Source organism: Zophobas morio, unplaced genomic scaffold (assembly GCF_036711695.1).
Source record: "Zophobas morio isolate AGI-343-1 ecotype UQ-CSIRO unplaced genomic scaffold, CSIRO_AGI_Zmor_V1 ptg000052l, whole genome shotgun sequence".
NCBI lineage: Eukaryota > Metazoa > Arthropoda > Insecta > Coleoptera > Tenebrionidae > Zophobas > Zophobas morio.
In genome coordinates, this window is record NW_026972157.1 from 162,697 (window position 1) to 188,518 (window position 25,822).

Consider the following 25,822-nt stretch of genomic DNA (forward strand, 5'->3'; position numbering starts at 1 on the left):
GAGACCAATTTAGAGAACGACCATAAAAATGATCCAGAAGTTGGTGCTACTGGCATTCAGAGTCAATATAATGACCCGGAAGTAACAAAAGTAACTACAGAGACTGATCCTAAACTAACTATTCAGGCCAATGTTGAGACCAAAGGAAGTATAACAAACGGAGCTACTTCAAATAATTTAGAAGATAATAGTTTAACAACAGAAGAATCGTTTAATGGAATAATAGATCCGGACTTTGAATTTTCCAGCAAAAGCAATGAGTTGTCTTTAAATAGAAATAACCAAAGTTTAGATGATTATTATGAAACGTCTTTGTATTTAGGAATCGATATAAAAAGTAAAGTAGACCTTAGTAAAGACCCGAAGGCCAATTTGACTGGTAGTCAAAACCATGATCTAGAAGTGGCAAATTCAACCCAGAGCTCAGAGGTTACTTCTGAGGCGAATTTAGGTCATAAGAATGATCCAAAGACTGGTGCTACTGGCACTCAGGGTCAATATAAAGACCCGGAAGTAACAAAAGTAACTACAGAGACTGATCCTAAACTAACTATTCAGGCTAACGTTGAGACCAATTTAGAGAACGACCATAAAAATGATCCAGAAGTTGGTGCTACTGGCACTCAGAGCCAATATAACGACCCGGAAGTAACAAAAATAACTACAGAGACTGATTCTAAACTAACTATTCAGGCCAACGTTGAGACCAATTTAGAGAACGACCATAAAAATGATCCAGAAGTTGGTGCTACTGGCACTCAGAGCCAATATAACGACCCGGAAGTAACAAAAATAACTACAGAGACTGATTCTAAACTAACTATTCAGGCTAACGTTGAGACCAATTTAGAGAACGACCATAAAAATGATCCAGAAGTTGGTGCTACTGGCATTCAGAGTCAATATAATGACCCGGAAGTAACAAAAGTAACTACAGAGACTGATTCTAAACTAACTATTCAGGCCAACGTTGAGACCAATTTAGAGAACGACCATAAAAATGATCCAGAAGTTGGTGCTACTGGCACTCAGAGCCAATATAATGACCCGGAAGTAACAAAAGTAACTACAGAGACTGATCCTAAACTAACTATTCAGGCCAACGTAGAGGCTAATTTGGAGATTAACCATAAAAATGATCCAGAAGTTGGTGCTACTGGCACTCAGAGCCAATATAATGACCCGGAAGTAACAAAAATAACTACAGAGACTGATCCTAAACTAACTATTCAGGCCAACGTTGAGACCAATTTAGAGAACGACCATAAAAATGATCCAGAAGTTGGTGCTACTGGCATTCAGAGTCAATATAATGACCCGGAAGTAACAAAAGTAACTACAGAGACTGATCCTAAACTAACTATTCAGGCCAACGTAGAGGCTAATTTGGAGATTAACCATAAAAATGATCCAGAAGTTGGTGCTACTGGCACTCAGAGCCAATATAATGACCCGGAAGTAACAAAAGTAACTACAGAGACTGATCCTAAACTAACTATTCAGGCTAACGTAGAGGCTAATTTAGAGAACGACCATAAAAATGATCCAGAAGTTGGTGCTACTGGCACTCAGAGCCAATATAATGACCCGGAAGTAACAAAAGTAACTACAGAGACTGATCCTAAACTAACTATTCAGGCCAACGTAGAGGCTAATTTGGAGATTAACCATAAAAATGATCCAGAAGTTGGTGCTACTGGCATTCAGAGTCAATATAATGACCCGGAAGTAACAAAAGTAACTACAGAGACTGATCCTAAACTAACTATTCAGGCCAACGTAGAGGCTAATTTGGAGATTAACCATAAAAATGATCCAGAAGTTGGTGCTACTGGCATTCAGAGTCAATATAATGACCCGGAAGTAACAAAAGTAACTACAGAGACTGATCCTAAACTAACTATTCAGGCCAATGTTGAGACCAAAGGAAGTATAACAAACGGAGCTACTTCAAATAATTTAGAAGATAATAGTTTAACAACAGAAGAATCGTTTAATGGAATAATAGATCCGGACTTTGAATTTTCCAGCAAAAGCAATGAGTTGTCTTTAAATAGAAATAACCAAAGTTTAGATGATTATTATGAAACGTCTTTGTATTTAGGAATCGATATAAAAAGTAAAGTAGACCTTAGTAAAGACCCGAAGGCCAATTTGACTGGTAGTCAAAACCATGATCTAGAAGTGGCAAATTCAACCCAGAGCTCAGAGGTTACTTCTGAGGCGAATTTAGGTCATAAGAATGATCCAAAGACTGGTGCTACTGGCACTCAGGGTCAATATAAAGACCCGGAAGTAACAAAAGTAACTACAGAGACTGATCCTAAACTAACTATTCAGGCCAATGTTGAGACCAAAGGAAGTATAACAAACGGAGCTACTTCAAATAATTTAGAAGATAATAGTTTAACAACAGAAGAATCGTTTAATGGAATAATAGATCCGGACTTTGAATTTTCCAGCAAAAGCAATGAGTTGTCTTTAAATAGAAATAACCAAAGTTTAGATGATTATTATGAAACGTCTTTGTATTTAGGAATCGATATAAAAAGTAAAGTAGACCTTAGTAAAGACCCGAAGGCCAATTTGACTGGTAGTCAAAACCATGATCTAGAAGTGGCAAATTCAACCCAGAGCTCAGAGGTTACTTCTGAGGCGAATTTAGGTCATAAGAATGATCCAAAGACTGGTGCTACTGGCACTCAGGGTCAATATAAAGACCCGGAAGTAACAAAAGTAACTACAGAGACTGATCCTAAACTAACTATTCAGGCTAACGTTGAGACCAATTTAGAGAACGACCATAAAAATGATCCAGAAGTTGGTGCTACTGGCACTCAGAGCCAATATAACGACCCGGAAGTAACAAAAATAACTACAGAGACTGATTCTAAACTAACTATTCAGGCCAACGTTGAGACCAATTTAGAGAACGACCATAAAAATGATCCAGAAGTTGGTGCTACTGGCACTCAGAGCCAATATAATGACCCGGAAGTAACAAAAGTAACTACAGAGACTGATCCTAAACTAACTATTCAGGCTAACGTTGAGACCAATTTAGAGAACGACCATAAAAATGATCCAGAAGTTGGTGCTACTGGCACTCAGAGCCAATATAACGACCCGGAAGTAACAAAAATAACTACAGAGACTGATTCTAAACTAACTATTCAGGCCAACGTTGAGACCAATTTAGAGAACGACCATAAAAATGATCCAGAAGTTGGTGCTACTGGCACTCAGAGCCAATATAATGACCCGGAAGTAACAAAAGTAACTACAGAGACTGATCCTAAACTAACTATTCAGGCCAACGTAGAGGCTAATTTGGAGATTAACCATAAAAATGATCCAGAAGTTGGTGCTACTGGCACTCAGAGCCAATATAATGACCCGGAAGTAACAAAAGTAACTACAGAGACTGATCCTAAACTAACTATTCAGGCTAACGTTGAGACCAATTTAGAGAACGACCATAAAAATGATCCAGAAGTTGGTGCTACTGGCATTCAGAGTCAATATAATGACCCGGAAGTAACAAAAGTAACTACAGAGACTGATCCTAAACTAACTATTCAGGCCAACGTAGAGGCTAATTTGGAGATTAACCATAAAAATGATCCAGAAGTTGGTGCTACTGGCACTCAGAGCCAATATAATGACCCGGAAGTAACAAAAATAACTACAGAGACTGATCCTAAACTAACTATTCAGGCCAACGTTGAGACCAATTTAGAGAACGACCATAAAAATGATCCAGAAGTTGGTGCTACTGGCATTCAGAGTCAATATAATGACCCGGAAGTAACAAAAGTAACTACAGAGACTGATCCTAAACTAACTATTCAGGCTAACGTTGAGACCAATTTAGAGAACGACCATAAAAATGATCCAGAAGTTGGTGCTACTGGCATTCAGAGTCAATATAATGACCCGGAAGTAACAAAAGTAACTACAGAGACTGATCCTAAACTAACTATTCAGGCCAATGTTGAGACCAAAGGAAGTATAACAAACGGAGCTACTTCAAATAATTTAGAAGATAATAGTTTAACAACAGAAGAATCGTTTAATGGAATAATAGATCCGGACTTTGAATTTTCCAGCAAAAGCAATGAGTTGTCTTTAAATAGAAATAACCAAAGTTTAGATGATTATTATGAAACGTCTTTGTATTTAGGAATCGATATAAAAAGTAAAGTAGACCTTAGTAAAGACCCGAAGGCCAATTTGACTGGTAGTCAAAACCATGATCTAGAAGTGGCAAATTCAACCCAGAGCTCAGAGGTTACTTCTGAGGCGAATTTAGGTCATAAGAATGATCCAAAGACTGGTGCTACTGGCACTCAGGGTCAATATAAAGACCCGGAAGTAACAAAAGTAACTACAGAGACTGATCCTAAACTAACTATTCAGGCTAACGTTGAGACCAATTTAGAGAACGACCATAAAAATGATCCAGAAGTTGGTGCTACTGGCACTCAGAGCCAATATAACGACCCGGAAGTAACAAAAATAACTACAGAGACTGATTCTAAACTAACTATTCAGGCCAACGTTGAGACCAATTTAGAGAACGACCATAAAAATGATCCAGAAGTTGGTGCTACTGGCACTCAGAGCCAATATAACGACCCGGAAGTAACAAAAATAACTACAGAGACTGATTCTAAACTAACTATTCAGGCTAACGTTGAGACCAATTTAGAGAACGACCATAAAAATGATCCAGAAGTTGGTGCTACTGGCATTCAGAGTCAATATAATGACCCGGAAGTAACAAAAGTAACTACAGAGACTGATTCTAAACTAACTATTCAGGCCAACGTTGAGACCAATTTAGAGAACGACCATAAAAATGATCCAGAAGTTGGTGCTACTGGCACTCAGAGCCAATATAATGACCCGGAAGTAACAAAAGTAACTACAGAGACTGATCCTAAACTAACTATTCAGGCCAACGTAGAGGCTAATTTGGAGATTAACCATAAAAATGATCCAGAAGTTGGTGCTACTGGCACTCAGAGCCAATATAATGACCCGGAAGTAACAAAAATAACTACAGAGACTGATCCTAAACTAACTATTCAGGCCAACGTTGAGACCAATTTAGAGAACGACCATAAAAATGATCCAGAAGTTGGTGCTACTGGCATTCAGAGTCAATATAATGACCCGGAAGTAACAAAAGTAACTACAGAGACTGATCCTAAACTAACTATTCAGGCTAACGTAGAGGCTAATTTAGAGAACGACCATAAAAATGATCCAGAAGTTGGTGCTACTGGCACTCAGAGCCAATATAATGACCCGGAAGTAACAAAAGTAACTACAGAGACTGATCCTAAACTAACTATTCAGGCCAACGTAGAGGCTAATTTGGAGATTAACCATAAAAATGATCCAGAAGTTGGTGCTACTGGCATTCAGAGTCAATATAATGACCCGGAAGTAACAAAAGTAACTACAGAGACTGATCCTAAACTAACTATTCAGGCCAACGTAGAGGCTAATTTGGAGATTAACCATAAAAATGATCCAGAAGTTGGTGCTACTGGCATTCAGAGTCAATATAATGACCCGGAAGTAACAAAAGTAACTACAGAGACTGATCCTAAACTAACTATTCAGGCCAATGTTGAGACCAAAGGAAGTATAACAAACGGAGCTACTTCAAATAATTTAGAAGATAATAGTTTAACAACAGAAGAATCGTTTAATGGAATAATAGATCCGGACTTTGAATTTTCCAGCAAAAGCAATGAGTTGTCTTTAAATAGAAATAACCAAAGTTTAGATGATTATTATGAAACGTCTTTGTATTTAGGAATCGATATAAAAAGTAAAGTAGACCTTAGTAAAGACCCGAAGGCCAATTTGACTGGTAGTCAAAACCATGATCTAGAAGTGGCAAATTCAACCCAGAGCTCAGAGGTTACTTCTGAGGCGAATTTAGGTCATAAGAATGATCCAAAGACTGGTGCTACTGGCACTCAGGGTCAATATAAAGACCCGGAAGTAACAAAAGTAACTACAGAGACTGATCCTAAACTAACTATTCAGGCTAACGTTGAGACCAATTTAGAGAACGACCATAAAAATGATCCAGAAGTTGGTGCTACTGGCACTCAGAGCCAATATAACGACCCGGAAGTAACAAAAATAACTACAGAGACTGATTCTAAACTAACTATTCAGGCCAACGTTGAGACCAATTTAGAGAACGACCATAAAAATGATCCAGAAGTTGGTGCTACTGGCACTCAGAGCCAATATAACGACCCGGAAGTAACAAAAATAACTACAGAGACTGATTCTAAACTAACTATTCAGGCTAACGTTGAGACCAATTTAGAGAACGACCATAAAAATGATCCAGAAGTTGGTGCTACTGGCATTCAGAGTCAATATAATGACCCGGAAGTAACAAAAGTAACTACAGAGACTGATTCTAAACTAACTATTCAGGCCAACGTTGAGACCAATTTAGAGAACGACCATAAAAATGATCCAGAAGTTGGTGCTACTGGCACTCAGAGCCAATATAATGACCCGGAAGTAACAAAAGTAACTACAGAGACTGATCCTAAACTAACTATTCAGGCCAACGTAGAGGCTAATTTGGAGATTAACCATAAAAATGATCCAGAAGTTGGTGCTACTGGCACTCAGAGCCAATATAATGACCCGGAAGTAACAAAAGTAACTACAGAGACTGATCCTAAACTAACTATTCAGGCCAACGTTGAGACCAATTTAGAGAACGACCATAAAAATGATCCAGAAGTTGGTGCTACTGGCACTCAGAGCCAATATAATGACCCGGAAGTAACAAAAGTAACTACAGAGACTGATCCTAAACTAACTATTCAGGCCAACGTAGAGGCTAATTTGGAGATTAACCATAAAAATGATCCAGAAGTTGGTGCTACTGGCACTCAGAGCCAATATAATGACCCGGAAGTAACAAAAGTAACTACAGAGACTGATCCTAAACTAACTATTCAGGCTAACGTTGAGACCAATTTAGAGAACGACCATAAAAATGATCCAGAAGTTGGTGCTACTGGCATTCAGAGTCAATATAATGACCCGGAAGTAACAAAAGTAACTACAGAGACTGATCCTAAACTAACTATTCAGGCCAACGTAGAGGCTAATTTGGAGATTAACCATAAAAATGATCCAGAAGTTGGTGCTACTGGCACTCAGAGCCAATATAATGACCCGGAAGTAACAAAAATAACTACAGAGACTGATCCTAAACTAACTATTCAGGCCAACGTTGAGACCAATTTAGAGAACGACCATAAAAATGATCCAGAAGTTGGTGCTACTGGCATTCAGAGTCAATATAATGACCCGGAAGTAACAAAAGTAACTACAGAGACTGATCCTAAACTAACTATTCAGGCCAACGTAGAGGCTAATTTGGAGATTAACCATAAAAATGATCCAGAAGTTGGTGCTACTGGCATTCAGAGTCAATATAATGACCCGGAAGTAACAAAAGTAACTACAGAGACTGATCCTAAACTAACTATTCAGGCCAACGTAGAGGCTAATTTGGAGATTAACCATAAAAATGATCCAGAAGTTGGTGCTACTGGCATTCAGAGTCAATATAATGACCCGGAAGTAACAAAAGTAACTACAGAGACTGATTCTAAACTAACTATTCAGGCCAACGTAGAGGCTAATTTAGAGAACGACCATAAAAATGATCCAGAAGTTGGTGCTACTGGCATTCAGAGTCAATATAATGACCCGGAAGTAACAAAAGTAACTACAGAGACTGATCCTAAACTAACTATTCAGGCCAATGTTGAGACCAAAGGAAGTATAACAAACGGAGCTACTTCAAATAATTTAGAAGATAATAGTTTAACAACAGAAGAATCGTTTAATGGAATAATAGATCCGGACTTTGAATTTTCCAGCAAAAGCAATGAGTTGTCTTTAAATAGAAATAACCAAAGTTTAGATGATTATTATGAAACGTCTTTGTATTTAGGAATCGATATAAAAAGTAAAGTAGACCTTAGTAAAGACCCGAAGGCCAATTTGACTGGTAGTCAAAACCATGATCTAGAAGTGGCAAATTCAACCCAGAGCTCAGAGGTTACTTCTGAGGCGAATTTAGGTCATAAGAATGATCCAAAGACTGGTGCTACTGGCACTCAGGGTCAATATAAAGACCCGGAAGTAACAAAAGTAACTACAGAGACTGATCCTAAACTAACTATTCAGGCTAACGTTGAGACCAATTTAGAGAACGACCATAAAAATGATCCAGAAGTTGGTGCTACTGGCACTCAGAGCCAATATAACGACCCGGAAGTAACAAAAATAACTACAGAGACTGATTCTAAACTAACTATTCAGGCCAACGTTGAGACCAATTTAGAGAACGACCATAAAAATGATCCAGAAGTTGGTGCTACTGGCACTCAGAGCCAATATAATGACCCGGAAGTAACAAAAGTAACTACAGAGACTGATCCTAAACTAACTATTCAGGCCAACGTAGAGGCTAATTTGGAGATTAACCATAAAAATGATCCAGAAGTTGGTGCTACTGGCATTCAGAGTCAATATAATGACCCGGAAGTAACAAAAGTAACTACAGAGACTGATCCTAAACTAACTATTCAGGCCAACGTAGAGGCTAATTTGGAGATTAACCATAAAAATGATCCAGAAGTTGGTGCTACTGGCATTCAGAGTCAATATAATGACCCGGAAGTAACAAAAGTAACTACAGAGACTGATCCTAAACTAACTATTCAGGCCAATGTTGAGACCAAAGGAAGTATAACAAACGGAGCTACTTCAAATAATTTAGAAGATAATAGTTTAACAACAGAAGAATCGTTTAATGGAATAATAGATCCGGACTTTGAATTTTCCAGCAAAAGCAATGAGTTGTCTTTAAATAGAAATAACCAAAGTTTAGATGATTATTATGAAACGTCTTTGTATTTAGGAATCGATATAAAAAGTAAAGTAGACCTTAGTAAAGACCCGAAGGCCAATTTGACTGGTAGTCAAAACCATGATCTAGAAGTGGCAAATTCAACCCAGAGCTCAGAGGTTACTTCTGAGGCGAATTTAGGTCATAAGAATGATCCAAAGACTGGTGCTACTGGCACTCAGGGTCAATATAAAGACCCGGAAGTAACAAAAGTAACTACAGAGACTGATCCTAAACTAACTATTCAGGCTAACGTTGAGACCAATTTAGAGAACGACCATAAAAATGATCCAGAAGTTGGTGCTACTGGCACTCAGAGCCAATATAACGACCCGGAAGTAACAAAAATAACTACAGAGACTGATTCTAAACTAACTATTCAGGCCAACGTTGAGACCAATTTAGAGAACGACCATAAAAATGATCCAGAAGTTGGTGCTACTGGCACTCAGAGCCAATATAACGACCCGGAAGTAACAAAAATAACTACAGAGACTGATTCTAAACTAACTATTCAGGCTAACGTTGAGACCAATTTAGAGAACGACCATAAAAATGATCCAGAAGTTGGTGCTACTGGCATTCAGAGTCAATATAATGACCCGGAAGTAACAAAAGTAACTACAGAGACTGATTCTAAACTAACTATTCAGGCCAACGTTGAGACCAATTTAGAGAACGACCATAAAAATGATCCAGAAGTTGGTGCTACTGGCACTCAGAGCCAATATAATGACCCGGAAGTAACAAAAGTAACTACAGAGACTGATCCTAAACTAACTATTCAGGCCAACGTAGAGGCTAATTTGGAGATTAACCATAAAAATGATCCAGAAGTTGGTGCTACTGGCACTCAGAGCCAATATAATGACCCGGAAGTAACAAAAGTAACTACAGAGACTGATCCTAAACTAACTATTCAGGCCAACGTTGAGACCAATTTAGAGAACGACCATAAAAATGATCCAGAAGTTGGTGCTACTGGCATTCAGAGTCAATATAATGACCCGGAAGTAACAAAAGTAACTACAGAGACTGATTCTAAACTAACTATTCAGGCCAACGTAGAGGCTAATTTAGAGAACGACCATAAAAATGATCCAGAAGTTGGTGCTACTGGCACTCAGAGCCAATATAATGACCCGGAAGTAACAAAAGTAACTACAGAGACTGATCCTAAACTAACTATTCAGGCCAACGTAGAGGCTAATTTGGAGATTAACCATAAAAATGATCCAGAAGTTGGTGCTACTGGCATTCAGAGTCAATATAATGACCCGGAAGTAACAAAAGTAACTACAGAGACTGATCCTAAACTAACTATTCAGGCCAATGTTGAGACCAAAGGAAGTATAACAAACGGAGCTACTTCAAATAATTTAGAAGATAATAGTTTAACAACAGAAGAATCGTTTAATGGAATAATAGATCCGGACTTTGAATTTTCCAGCAAAAGCAATGAGTTGTCTTTAAATAGAAATAACCAAAGTTTAGATGATTATTATGAAACGTCTTTGTATTTAGGAATCGATATAAAAAGTAAAGTAGACCTTAGTAAAGACCCGAAGGCCAATTTGACTGGTAGTCAATACCATGATCTAGAAGTGGCAAATTCAACCCAGAGCTCAGAGGTTACTTCTGAGGCGAATTTAGGTCATAAAAATGATCCAGAAGTTGGTGCTACTGGCACTCAGAGTCAATATAATGGCCCGGAAGTAACAAAAGTAACTACAGAGACTGATCCTAAACTAACTATTCAGGCCAACGTAGAGGCTAATTTGGAGATTAACCATAAAAATGATCCAGAAGTTGGTGCTACTGGCACTCAGAGCCAATATAATGACCCGGAAGTAACAAAAGTAACTACAGAGACTGATTCTAAACTAACTATTCAGGCCAACGTTGAGACCAATTTAGAGAACGACCATAAAAATGATCCAGAAGTTGGTGCTACTGGCATTCAGAGTCAATATAATGACCCGGAAGTAACAAAAGTAACTACAGAGACTGATCCTAAACTAACTATTCAGGCTAACGTTGAGACCAATTTAGAGAACGACCATAAAAATGATCCAGAAGTTGGTGCTACTGGCACTCAGGGTCAATATAAAGACCCGGAAGTAACAAAAGTAACTACAGAGACTGATCCTAAACTAACTATTCAGGCTAACGTTGAGACCAATTTAGAGAACGACCATAAAAATGATCCAGAAGTTGGTGCTACTGGCACTCAGAGCCAATATAACGACCCGGAAGTAACAAAAGTAACTACAGAGACTGATCCTAAACTAACTATTCAGGCCAACGTTGAGACCAATTTAGAGAACGACCATAAAAATGATCCAGAAGTTGGTGCTACTGGCATTCAGAGTCAATATAATGACCCGGAAGTAACAAAAGTAACTACAGAGACTGATTCTAAACTAACTATTCAGGCCAACGTAGAGGCTAATTTAGAGAACGACCATAAAAATGATCCAGAAGTTGGTGCTACTGGCACTCAGGGTCAATATAATGACCCGGAAGTAACAAAAGTAACTACAGAGACTGATCCTAAACTAACTATTCAGGCTAACGTTGAGACCAATTTAGAGAACGACCATAAAAATGATCCAGAAGTTGGTGCTACTGGCATTCAGAGTCAATATAATGACCCGGAAGTAACAAAAGTAACTACAGAGACTGATCCTAAACTAACTATTCAGGCTAACGTTGAGACCAATTTAGAGAACGACCATAAAAATGATCCAGAAGTTGGTGCTACTGGCATTCAGAGTAAATATAATGACCCGGAAGTAACAAAAGTAACTACAGAGACTGATCCTAAACTAACTATTCAGGCCAACGTTGAGACCAATTTTGAGAATCACGAAGTATCGAACCACAAAGATGATCCCGAAGCTACTGTGACAAGAACCACCGTCACCGAAGTGGTTCCAAAAGCTGATGTCGAGGTAAAGACGCAAGCCAGCTTTGAGACTAATTTGACGGCGACTTCTAAGCAGCTTGTGGAAGGGACCTCCGATTTTAGTTTAGGCCTCAAGAGTGATGCGGAAGTAGCAACTATGACCGGAGTTACAAATAATACAAGTGAGGGTAAAGGAACGGCGAGTGGGTTCATCTTAAATGGAATAAATATACAGCCCAGCACTAAAGCCGAGTTAGAAACCAGCTCTAACGCGGGTACAGTTAATAAAAGTTCCGAAAAAGTTATTACTAGTCCAGTGCTAGAAAACTTTTCTAACGTATCCAGGCTTGACTCTAAGCAGGATTCAGAGATTAGCATTGAAGTTATTTTGGACCACAAGAAGGACCCGGAAGCAAAGGGTTTAGATAATAATGATTTGAACCATAACCTGAGTGAAAGTGCACTTTTTGACAGTCCAGATATTCTAGTCATCCCAATCAATTTATTTATCGAAGACACTTCCCAAATAACGGAGCTGAATTCTAATCAAAGTTTAGAATTTAATCTGAAAGTTCACTTTGAGGGTGCAATGACCAACGTAACGGTCACGCAAAGCCCTGCAGGCATTCTTCCTCTACAATCAAATATAAATAACAACGTCACTGGAGCTAATGTTAATACAAATTTGTATGTTAATACTGAACTGAGTATTGATAGGGATGAACTTAAAAATTTATTAAAAGAGGCTTCGCATAAAAACAAGTCAAGTAATATAATAATTCCTATGAACTTGCTGCTCAAAAATATTGAGTCAGTTCCGAGTTCTGACGATTTAAGTTTAACTATCGATATAAAAGTTACGCTTAATAAGATTGACTCTGAAGGCTTGCAGAAGGAGACTACCGTAACCGAAAGTTCAGAAGATGTCGTTTACTTAAATATAAGTAACAAGAACTTAAACTTAGCGAATGTACCGAGTTGGGCCGCTAATAGCAGTCTTTTTAGGGATCGAATTGGTCTAGCGCTGTCTTCAGGCATAATCAATCAGAACCAGTACATGAATAAGACCAAAAACTATCCAAAAGCGAAAGTAATTTTCCCCGTTTACGTCAGAAGAAGTCATAAAATGTATTCACTGAAAAATGAGTCGAAAGCCAATGAGAAACCCGAAAATTTCCCTAAAATCGGCACAAAGTATAAAGCTAGCCAAATCAATGGGTCAGCCGAAGAAGCACCGCAGACAGCACAGGTTGAAGAGGAGCGCAGTAAGAAAACTTCGATGTGGGAAGAGTCGGAAGCTTGGAGAATACTAAAAAGGCGCAAGAGTCAGGTGAAATTAAAAGCAGCAAAATCTAAGAAAGCAAAAAATACTAAAGACGTTCATAATAAGGCAATAATAAAGATTCGGGCGCAAATAACTAAAAGAGAGTCAGCATTCCAGAAACCACGTTGGAATAAGCAGATATACACGCCTTCCAGCCCAGAAAATCAAGTTCGAAATACTGAAAACGCCAGTAAGACCAATGAAAAAAAATTTAAAGTACCGTTGGCCAGTGAGAAACAGGCCAAAAAACTTTTAACTAGAAGGTAGTGAGGGGAAAGAAGGAGTTGTTGATTTTATAAGAAATCTTAATAGAACGTCTTAACAGCTTGTTTTCTTTTGTTAAAAAATTATTTAAATATATAAGCACGGCCAGTTTATTAACTTTTATTATTATTATTATCATTACAATTATCATTATTATTTTCGTTATTATCATTATTACTATTGTTATTATTGATATTACTATTATTTTTATAGTTATTATTAGTATTATTATCATCATTATTATTAGATTCTTTGTCTTTCAAAGAAAAACTGTTCAGTTTCAACAAGCTTTCCATCGTCACGTTAAAGCTTGATCTTCTAAATATTGGCAGAACCGACTATAAAGATAATTATTTAGTCAAGTACAAACCGTAAATTTAAATAAGTATAAAAAACCTTTTCAAAAAATTGTGTGGCGGAAATATAACGATTTTTGGTTCTAGTATAGAATAAAGAGAATACAGCAAAGCTTTAAGAATAATAATAAAGAAAAGTTAAAAGTGGCCAATTCCATGCCATAAAAGTTACACCAAAAATTGTATAAGAAGAATATTTTTTTCATATAAATTTATATATAAAAGTTTGCCGCTTTTTACTTAACTTTTTATATTTAAAAAGTTCAATTTTCAGATTAACAATTTTGTTCAAATACTCCGTAACTTCCTCATTTGTTAATATTTCAGCTAAAACAATAAAAAAAGTATTAAAAGTTTCTTTTTTAAAGTGCGTAACATAAAAGTTTTAAAATAATAACAATATAAATAAACCTAAAGAAACTCCTTTAAACTCTTGAAGTCTACATTCAAACTCTTTTAATACTTCTAATAAAAGTTTCTCGTTTTTATAAAAAGCATTTTTCCTCTTATTAGTAAAATATATAAAAATCAAAATTATATATATATGAAATTAAAAATTTTCATAATGAGAAATTTAAGTAATAATTGATTATGGTAAAATAATAGAAAGAAAAGTGACAAAAAATTATTATAAATATTTAAATAATAGAACAATAGTTACAGAAAGTAAAAAATAGCATTATTTTTAATGTTAATAACAAAATATAGAAAAAACTATAAACAAGAAAAAGATATAAAATTAAAAAAAATAATATTTTTCGTACGCAATAATATAATAAACATCAGAAATTAATAGTAATAATACTAACCTAAGAAATTGAAAAATAATGTACGTAATAACTATGATGACAAATATTAATAATAAATAAGCAGTTTTTATAGAGAGCAAAAATTAATAATGACAAAATATAGTAAAAAACTATAATAAATAAAATATAATGCTAAAAAATAATTAATAGTAACAATAATAATAAGTAAGCAACTTTTATTGTGAGTCTAGTAACCCCAATAAGCTCTGCTAGTAAAGAAACGGCGGAGGAAACATATTGTTGGCCGAATTTTTCAGCCAACTGCAGAGAATTAAAAGTAAAAGGCACAAGACTCGAAGGAAAAACGTTTTTTTTGGCTTCAGGAAGAGCTAAAATAAAAAAAATAATAAAAAATTATTTTTAAGAGCATTTATAATAAAAAGAATAAGTTAACGACAATCAACTTATAATAATATATAATTACTGGAATACAAATATATTTTTAAAATTATATAGAAAAGAACACCACTATTATATATATTATTGATACTTATTAAAGAAACAATTTGTTATATAAGAATATATTTATATTAAAAAAGGTTAAAAAGTGGTATACATTAGTAATGAAAATAATAAAAACATACATAAGCACTTTTCCATTACTAATAATAAAGCATTTCTCAGCTCGAAAGGAAAGTTCTATAATAAAAATAAATATTTTTTTTCTTATAAAGCTATTTTATTAATATCATCGATAAATAAATTCTTTAAACAATAATAGCGAGTTAATAGAAATCATATTTGATGTAAATTAATATTTTCTTCTAAAAGTATTTAAATTATCATTTAGTTTTCATGTTAACAAAAATAATATTAAGAACTTAAATAAAAAATATACGTCGAGTTTGGCTAAACGCTCCGCTGTAGGCGCTGCTGCTTTTATATAATGTTTATAATAAGAACGAAAAAATAAAAAAAAAAAAAATTTTTATTATTATAAAAATATTACCTTCTTTATATTGTGCTTCATTTACATTAGCGTTATTATCATTGTCATCTTTATTATTATTACTATTATTATTGTTATTGTTGTTTTTTTCATTATTGTCGGTTGTATTAGTAGTAGTTTCGTTAATATATTTATTATCAATAAAACTACTACAAATTTTATTATTTTTCTTTTGAATATTATTCATTTTGCTATAATTATTATCATTATTATTACTATTATTATTATCAAGGATTTCAGTTTTATTTACGCGAATTAAAAGGTTGGAAACTGATATTTTTTCTTTTTCTGAATTTTCTAACGGAAATTTTTTAATAATTTTTAGTATTTTTTTCTGTTTATTGGTTGCTTGACCCCCAGAGAATGCAGAAATCCCACTATTTAGGTCCAAATTCCCAACTCGTAGCAAATCAACCAATGGAATGGCATCAATTTCATCCGTTTTTATTTTTCTTTTGATTCGTTGCTTTTTAGCCTTTAAAGATTCGCGCAATGTGCTTTCATGGTCCTGATTAGCAACTGTAAATTGTTTATTAGTTTGGTGATTTTATGAACTGCATAAAATAATAATAAATTTAAATATTATTAATAATTATACTTTTCTTCTTCTTCTTTATAATAGTTGTAAACTTTAAAGGAAGTGGCTTTTTACTTATTTTACTTGAATGTTTTCTTTTTGTACTAACTTTTTGAAAGTCTTCATCATCGCTACTCCGTTCTCTATTCATATTTCCCTCGGCACAAAATAAATTATCATCTATAAAAAAATAAGTAAAGTTATTTTTAAGTAAAAATTTTTTTATATATATATAAAAATATTAATAAGTATTAATAAATAAATTTTTTTGAGTAGTTTTAAAAAAAATTTATAGCTTCAAAAATTAAATTTTAAAAAGAGAAAAAAAAATTATTTCATTATTACAGCTGTAAAGCAAAAATAATAATTGTAAACGATAATAAATATTTAAAAATTTTGTATAAAAAGTTATAATTATAAAAAGTAAAAGTTTTGAACTTTTATATTGTTTACACGAGGGCTCAAACCTTTAGGACTAAATGTCCTATGTATTAAAAATGGCGGGAGCACGACGTTCGATCTTTATTTTATAGTGTTGATTTACTGGGTCTTGAGCCCCGAAACTATATATATTGTAAACTATACTTTATATAAAAGAGTATAAAGTATATTTTAGTCTTTAAGAAAAATATTATGAAATGAAGTCCCCGGAAAGCACTACCCCCAAAGCGAAAACAACACGAAAATTAAAAAAAATAACGTCGTCGCACGCCATTATATATATATATATAACATTCAGCCCTGAGGGCTGTGCCCTCCGTATTCAATTATGAAAAAAAAAAAAATTTGATACGTAATATAATAAGCATAATTGATAAAGTTAATAAATACTTTTAAAGAACTTTAAATGAGCAAGAAATAAAAATGTTAACAAAAAATATTAAAACATTATAAATACTATTAAAAATAAAAGAAAATAGTACAGGGATTATCTTCAGCTTTAAATAATATAAAAGTGAATAAAAAATATTAAAATTATAATAAGATGATAGAGTTTTATATATACACTCTTATAATAAAAACCTTCTGTTTCTCCGTATAATTTTACAAAAAAACCGCGATGCCTCACGCTTTTAGTATACTTTTCTTCAAACTATATATATTTACAAAAGTATAAAAAGTTGACTATAATATTATAAAAAAGTTTATAAATATATAACTATAAAACTAATTTATATAATATAAAAGTTGAAACAAAGTAAAAAGATATATAAATAAAAAAAGTGAAGGTCATTTATTTTATTAATACATTAAATAAATAACAATTGTTAATACTATAGAGCTTCAAGTACGCCTATAAGGGTCAGTACAAATGACGCAAGGTGGACCCACGTACATTAAAGACGAGCGAAATATTTCATTAAAGTGATTAAAGTTTCATAATAAAACATGAGATTGTCATGTACCAATCAAAACCGGTTTAAAAATGAGAAAAACACATTGACTAACATTCATGAATTACAAATGCCTATCAAAATAGTCATCTTTAATATTAATATTATTATTACAAGTATTCTTATTATATTAAAATAATAAGTCATATAGAAATAATAAGTTTAATTATTAGTATACTTTACTATATATAGTTATAAAAAAATATACTCCTCAAAATAAAATCCGAGTAACTCTAAATAAACTAATCAATATAATTAAGAAATGACAAAGTTAAGCGCAAACGAGGGAGAAAAAATTAATTCACAAAATTTTTTTACAAAAAGTAAAAATTAAGGGAAATCCTCATTCGCAGAAATTTTGTTTTATAATTTTTTATAAACCAATGAAAAGTAAAAAAGTTGTTCGCGTGATCTATGTAGGAGCGAATATTAGTGAGAATAAATTAACAGCGTGACACAAACTTAAATATTGAAAGTAAAGAGCGAAGCATGCAACTTTTAAATTGTGAAAAATTTTAGGTTACATTTTTTTTAAAAATTTTAATAGAATCAATAGCATTTAAAATTATAATTAATATAAAAAAGTAAAAATTAAATTTTAAAGACTATTATTTCTGTAGATGTTATAAAAACGTACTTCTAATTTTTATTTATAAAAATCATGGCAATAAAAGTTGTATATTTAATAAATAAAAGTTTTTTATAGTTATTAAGCTGTAGAAGTTACGAAAAAGTATAAAGTATATCATAAAAAAAAAGATTTTTATAAAATTATTAAATTTGTAGAAATTACATAAACATACTTCTAATAATTATTAAAAGAAGGCAAAAGCAAATTATAAAAAAAAAAATTATAAAATAAATAAATTATAAAAGTTATGAAAACAAATTCTACTTTTTATTTATTAAAGTCAGTAGCATTAAAAGTTTTAATAATAAAGAAGAAAATTATTTTTATAAAAACAATTAAACTGTAGAAGCTATAAAAATGTACTTCTAGACTATCATCAATCCACTCATCCTCGTAGTCGTAGTCATCTTTTAAATTCGTATTTTTGTCTTTATTCTTTTATTTTACGCAAAATTATAACTTTTATTTAAATATTATTTAGAATTATTCAACTAACTTGAAAATTTTTAAAAACTTCACAAAGCATTTCAGTTTCCCCACTTTCCAGATTTTCCTCGAGATGATCAATTAAGGAAAAGTTAGAAGCTTCTTTAAGAGGAATCTCGAGTCTTATGGTTTCACGTAATTCAAAATCTAGAACTTCGCTCTGTTTATAATTAAATTATAGCTTAAAATATATTTATAATATATAATTACTAAAGAAAATTAAAAAAAAATTGTACAAAATTTACTTAAAAGGAAGCATAAGTACACAGAATATACTAACTGCTAAAAAAAATTTAAAAGAGTTAGAAAAATAAATCTAGTGGACTCCTAAGTGGTAGCAGCAAAAAAACTTAAAAAATTTCGGAAGACCTCGCAAAATTAGTTAAAAAACTATAATCACCAAGATTAAAGAATTTATTTGTAGAGTACATTAAATTATTGGACTTGTAAAAATAAAATTGTACAGTTACCAACAACTTTTTGTCATGTCCATCTTCCTTGCTAGACTTTAAAATTCTTTTTTTTGTGCTTTTTTCGGTAACAAAGTCAACTTGTTTTTTAATATTAAGTTCAGGAACTTCATCTTTTGCCTGTAATAATCTATACATTTAGAAACTCAAAGTAATTAAGAAAAGTTTGGCTTTCATAGGTAACCAAGTTTTTAGGACAGGAAAGTTGGTGTTCAGTAATTTTTTGATTAGTGTTACTGTGTTCATGTATGGCCTCTCTTTTTTTACTAGCGTTCTTGCTTTTATCGTCAGCTATATAACTTAGAATTTCTGTAGCATCATTAGCCTTCGTGATCCCAACGTCCTTTGCAAGTGAGACAGTGTCATTAATAAAATTGTTTATGCTGTAATTGTTCAAGCTTGCCTTATCGTCATAAGTAATTTCTACTTGACTATACTTCACTTGCTGAACATTTTTAATATTTTTACAACTTGACTCATCTGTTTCATTTATGTAAGACAAGCCTAAATTTTAGTTTAAAGTTAGTTTACTTGAAGCGGTTTTTATAATGTAGTAAAACTACATAAGCCTTCCTCAGCAAGTTCTGGTGTTGAGACATATTTACCTTCAGTCTTGCAAGTTTCCTCATTAGAACAAACTAAGCTTTTGTTAAACTGATTGTTAATTTTAACAGTTTCATGGAGTAGCTCTGAAGTGTCGTTACTAACATCAAAGCAAATTAACTCAGTTGAAGGCTCTATATGGCTAGTATACTTTTCATTCGTTTCAGGTTCTAAGGATTGCTCACTATCAGTCATTACTTTTATAAGCGATATATATTGCTAAAACTTAAACACTAGATTGTTAACGCTTTCTTTTAGTAGAGTAATTTGAAAAAGAAACTGTTGTATAAAAAAATCCATCCGCGCAGAGATCAAAGTTGTTTCGTTAAACTCTATCCCGCAAGTAAAGTAAATTACATAAAAACTATACACTACGCACAGTAACACTAGTTAGGTACTTAAAAAAAAAAATTTACCCCATTTCCCAAGTATTTTATTTCGTAATAAACATTTGCAGTTCGTATATAATAGTATTACCAGTTTTTAAAACTTCATCTTAAACAACGTATAATTAGTGAACATTACTAAATTTACGGGTCAAGTAATTCTTCTTTAAAAACATGCAAGCAGTACCAATTATAAATCGTAAAATTGCTAAATCCTAAATAAAATTTAAAGTAGTTTTAAGTTTTTCTTGATGTTAATTGCTTCAAATTTTTCTCTTTAACTTCTCCAATTACTATGTAAATTTATAATACTGTTAGAGAAAAACCCTACTTTTTAAGTGTACCCTAATGAAGCACTACGGAAAAGTTGTGCACTCCTATTTTATTATTATAAACAAACCGCAATTGTTGAACAGATTTAAATTAAGTTCTTGATTACGAAAGTTAATTAAATCGATTATAGTAATAATTACAATAAAAAAAGTATCTTCAATAATTCTTACACTCTTTAGAGAGTAAAAGTTATTTTAAAGCTTCTTTCACAAAATATATATCTTCTCTCTATCAACGAAAATAAAAAGATTAAGTTGAGAAAAAAGGAGCAACTTATAGCTCTCATTTTATGTAAAAAATATTGTTTTATAAATAGTATGACAAAATATTTTCTATACTTATAGTTGGGATATTATATACTTTAATAGAAACAAGATAGTATTATGTATTACTTTAGACCTTCAGTGCAGTTTTATAATAACGATCGAAAAGCTGACCTGAAGGAAACCATACCGTCCGATATATACTTCTTCCAAGCTCCCAACCTTCCCAATGTGTATAGGTTTTCTGCCCCTCTTGTTGAGCTTGTTAGTGGATTAAGGCTCTGTTTAAAACTTCTCTAAGTCTCAGTCTTTCCCTATATAAAAGTTTTTATTCAAGTATTATATAAAATAGTTTTATATAAAATCTTTTATCTTTGAATCACACTATATAGATATTTACTTATCTTGTATAGAACCCGTTAGCTTACTTGTAGGCTAAGGTTATTTTATAAATCCACCTTTGAGTCTTGAATAAAATGTGTTTTCATTAATTCAAGTTAAGAACCTTTGGTTTTTTTTATCAATTTTAATTTTTTTATTTATTACTTAAGTAAGGCCCTTGATAAGAAAAATGGAACTCTGTCATAACTTATTTTTACAGGGAGCGATAGCTAAAAGGTAGGAACCATTTTGCTTGAAAAAAATTTACCGTCTTACACTAAATTGGTTTAATAATTTTTAACTTAAACTGCTAAACTTTTTATTTTTTAATTTTTTAATAAAAGATGTACGGCAGAAGAAAAATGGGTTGAACTCGCTAATGAATGTAATGCAATTTTCTCGGTGGAGTATAAACTTGAAGATTACATCAGAGTAGTAAATGCCCATCTTTCTTTTTTATCTTTGGAAATTCGTAAAAATGTTTCGGAGACGAATTTCCATACATATTTAGCTTTGGTGAATTTTTTTTAAGTTAACTTTCATTCCCATTATTTTAATTGTAATAAACAGGTAAACTTGAGGGGAGATGCTTTAACTAAAAAGGCCTCTTCCTATAATTCTAAAGAATTGGAATTGTTTGAAATAGCAGTGAGTCTTGGAATTTCCCAGCTTTTTTTTTTCTGTTTTTATTTATTATTATAGCTTCAATCCATTATTAATTCATCCACTGGTTCTGTTTCTTCTATAGAACTTTTAAATAAAGCTGGTATTTATAAAAAAATTGTATCTTTTTTAATTACTTTTAATTATTAAAGCCAGCGAAAAAAATTGGTTAAAAAAAGAAGCTTCCAAAAGCCTCGACAAATTCGTTGAGGACTTGTGGCTAGAAGATTTTGAGTTCAAACTTTATATGTTTTAATTTTATTATTACTTTTAAAAATGAAAACATATAATAAAGTTATTTTTAATATAAATTAAACTTTGTTTAGCTTATTTAATAAAATCATACACATATTAATAGGGGATCTTTTTCTATAGCTCCGAGAACTTTTATGGAACTACAATTGTACCTTCAAAATTCCTTTCATAATCTTGAATCATGCGCTCTTTGCAGAGATGTTTGCATTAAAGTGCAATATAAATTCTATGCTTATCTTTTTAAATAACCATTTATTTGTTTATTAGTTTATAATTTTAAAACTCTATTCTTTTCTTTTAACTTATTTATTATACCACATAAGATGTAAATTAATTATTTAAGATTTTTGTTTTTACTAAATTTATACTATATAAGTAAAATGGCTATAAGGAAAATTTAATACAAATATAAAGTTAATATAATTTTTTTATTAGGTTGTCATTATAGTTGTTTTGTTTTTGTTTAATTTTTAAAATCTTAACTTGATTTTTATACTTTTATTTTTTTTTTAGTCTAGAATATTTTGTAAAAAAATTAAGCTACTTAAGAAGTTGTGTGATTTCAGGGTAAATCACAAGATTGAATTTGCTACTGTTGAATAATAACAATTTTTTAACTACCTTAGTTATTATTTTAACATTCAGGTATAAATAAATTCTCTACATAAAGTTATCAGAATTTAAAAAGTTTAGTGTATTTATCAATTGGAAACTGACTTTTGCGGGAAAATATAATTTATAAGGCGATCACTTACTAGTAAAAATGATAGGAACGATATAATAGAAAGTTATAAAAATTTCTTTTTAAGCCAACGGCCTTTTTTTAATATGTAAGCCCGACTATTTGGTGCGTTTTTAACAACTACCACTCTACAAAGTTTTTTTAAAGAATTTTGTTTAGTTTGCGTCACTCAAATTTAGTTTATTTAATTAGTAAGAATAAAATAGTTATTCTGATTCCACTATTCTCCAAATGTGGCATATTATGTTGGAAAAATTAATTAAAAGTAAAATATTTTAAAAAATTTCTCCTAATATTTTTTACTTGCCTTATTTTTGAAGTTTATACTTTGTTAAACTTTTTTTCTACTATCATAATATTAAATAGAGGAAAATAACCTGGCAAGAACGAATTATAAAAAAAAAATTAAATTAATTAAGTTTTGCGTTAACGTGTATAGCAGTACACAACCGAAAGTATTAGTGTAGTATTTATCCAACTGTTTAGGCTTTTATAATTTTTAATATATCAGTTAAAGATTGACTTTGGACTACTTTGAAATTATTTTGGCGAAATTTGTAATTCAGATAAATAAAAGTTACTTAAAAAGTTAGTGTTAATATTTTTAATATACTATAACTGCGCTGATCTAACTTTTTATAGAAATCTATATATACAATTTTCAAGATAATGAGCTTACTATTAACTTCTAAGAAAACTTGTTAATTTTCTTTTCTAAGATATGTAATAAGTAGAAATATTGATTATGCAAGCTTACTTTTCTACTTCTATTATAGAGCTATTAAAATGCCTTAAAAGCATATTTAGTAATTAAAATGCTTCTTTTCCTTTTCTTTGTTATATAATAAGATAAAGACTTGTGCAACTTATCATGGTTAAAGCTGTATTTAGTAACATTAAAAGTATTATAGAGACTTCTGCTGCAAACTTATTTCTTTTATAGTGTACTTAAAAAAAAAAAAATTAATAAATCCAAATATTACATAAACATTCTACGTTAAATATATATTAAGTAAATACAACGTAATAAATATAAGATAATTATTGTTGCTACCAATTTTTGTTATGCTGTTTAAAAAAATTTCTCATCGCTTATTTTAAATAGTTTAAATATATTTAAATAAATCATTTATTAAAAAGTTTTAAAATTTTTATTCCGTTGAACTTTTTTTAATTATCTTAGGGAAATTTCTGCAGTTCTCCATCGTGCAAAGTTAAAGCTCATGACTTTTGTATTAAAAAATTTCAGAAATTTTCCAAAAGTGTTATTGTTATTGTTATTATTATTAAATCTTTTATTATTACCAACTTATATTAGGTTCACATCCACGCTGTGTTTCATGCGGCGCTACTTGGCCATGGCCAGTTGTGGGGGAGCCCTTGCTATATAAGAAAGGTGCTTATTTGTATATTATCACCACTTACTGGCTTTTACTCCTTAACCCTAACCCAACCTTATCCTAGAAGCCAATCGGTATGAACTATTGTATATTTATAAAATTGTTTTACACTAAATATTATTAATTAAACCCGTTTTAAAGTAATCAAGTTATAATAATATTGAAACAAAAAAGAAATAGAGGTAACGAATTTTCTAGATTTCTTATTAAAACAAATGTTATAGTAATAATAATCTTTATTTATAAATAAAGTTTATTAAATAATTTATCAATATTGTTATAAATTTTAAGTAACATTAAACGTGGAGAGAATCAAGAAAAGTTAATAATTACATTTGTTGTATTTAGTGTTTAATATTATATATACATATATATTTATATAAAAGTTATAAATTAGTACAAATAAATAAACACAAAGGAAGTTTTGCTGAGGTTTTTCCGGAGGACAGAGTTAGAAGAGTTCGTGTTAAGGAAGAGTAAAGAAAAGAGGACTGCAATCAAATTTTTTAATAAAAAGCAATTTTTTTTAACTTTATATATGCGTCTTAAATTTTTTTAATTTACTATAAAATAATCTTTCATATATATTCCAATAAACCCTTTAGAAAAAACAAAGTATTATTGCTCTAACTTTTGTATATCAGTTATAAATATTTTTTTGTATTAATTTGTTACATACCAATGTTTTTCATTTGGCTTCCGGTTATAATATATAAATATAATTATTGTTGATTGACTTAATACTTTAAGATTTATTATTTATTTTCTATCTAGTACTATTCTTATAAGAAAAAACCAAGAAAGTTAATATTTGTAATTATTTTTTATAACGTAGCAAACGTTTTTTATAATGAAATTTACTAATATAATTTTTTTTTATCTTATTCAAAAAGTATTTTTGAAATTTAGTGTTGATTTAAAAAAACATACAAACGTTGTGCATATGTTTATTAGATTATTATAGTGAGTTTCTTTACAATATTTATAAGTATTTATAAAACCTTAGGTCTTTTATTTTCCTAAGTAACGATTTCTTAAGATTGTTTAAAATGTTATCTATGAAGATAAGCCGATTTTTTCCGATAAATAACATTAAAATAATGAGATTAGCTGGAAATTTATGAAGAGTCGGGGTTACTAAATAAATTTTTTACAATATATTAAACGTAAATCGCTAAATATTTACTTTTTATTTACTTTTTATTACAATTTTATAATACTATTAAAGTATACTTATAGAAAAAATAAAAGTACGTTAAAAATATTATATATGAAAAGGCTATTAATAACTTTTACTTACCTGTACATTGCTCTCGCTAACCTGCAGCTTTTTATTTTCCCACTTATACATGGATGAGAGCGCCGCCGCCTCATATAGTACTTGTTTACATAATTTTTAAGAACCAAACTAAGAAATTAGCACGTGTCTAACAAGCAATAAAAATATCATCGGTTTCCATATATATTTGGTTGGCTTATTAACGAACCACGTGATTCTTATCGCGTATTTAAAAAGTTAAATTTTTCACGTTTTAATTATTATTGGACTTTTAGTATACATTTTTCCTAGAAAAGCTTGTATAAAAACTTTTTTACAATAATTTTTAAAAATCATTTAATATGCATAAAATTATTAAATTTACATATAAAA

General features: G+C 31.4%; 2 protein-coding genes and 1 long non-coding RNA gene across 3 annotated transcripts; 1 reads left to right on the forward strand and 2 right to left on the reverse strand.

Annotated features, from left to right (window-relative positions):
• Positions 1-14,269: 14,269 nt before the first annotated feature.
• LOC135142716 (uncharacterized) lies at positions 14,270-15,734 on the reverse strand. The gene is made up of 5 exons (XR_010282599.1): positions 15,588-15,734; positions 15,477-15,511; positions 15,223-15,277; positions 14,813-14,967; positions 14,270-14,334 (listed from the first exon to the last, which is right to left on the reverse strand). It is a non-coding gene; the product is annotated as an uncharacterized LOC135142716 (long non-coding RNA).
• Positions 15,735-15,766: 32 nt separating this feature from the next.
• Positions 15,767-19,943, reverse strand: LOC135142732 (uncharacterized). The gene is made up of 9 exons (XM_064074479.1): positions 19,751-19,943; positions 19,330-19,649; positions 19,146-19,265; positions 18,686-18,835; positions 18,553-18,624; positions 17,188-17,257; positions 16,240-16,344; positions 15,838-16,106; positions 15,767-15,778 (listed from the first exon to the last, which is right to left on the reverse strand). The coding sequence occupies exons 1-9, from the start codon at positions 19,941-19,943 to the stop codon at positions 15,767-15,769; spliced, it is 1,311 nt and encodes a 436-aa protein (XP_063930549.1).
• Positions 19,944-21,134: 1,191 nt separating this feature from the next.
• On the forward strand, positions 21,135-24,660 carry LOC135142715 (non-structural maintenance of chromosomes element 1 homolog). Its single transcript, XM_064074465.1, has 10 exons — positions 21,135-21,170; positions 21,282-21,348; positions 21,456-21,627; positions 21,682-21,759; positions 21,814-21,877; positions 21,927-22,023; positions 22,133-22,241; positions 23,955-24,003; positions 24,090-24,167; positions 24,590-24,660. Exons 2-10 carry the CDS (start codon positions 21,302-21,304, stop codon positions 24,649-24,651), a joined length of 756 nt encoding a protein of 251 aa, XP_063930535.1. The 5' UTR covers positions 21,135-21,170; positions 21,282-21,301; the 3' UTR covers positions 24,652-24,660.
• Positions 24,661-25,822: the final 1,162 nt, after the last annotated feature.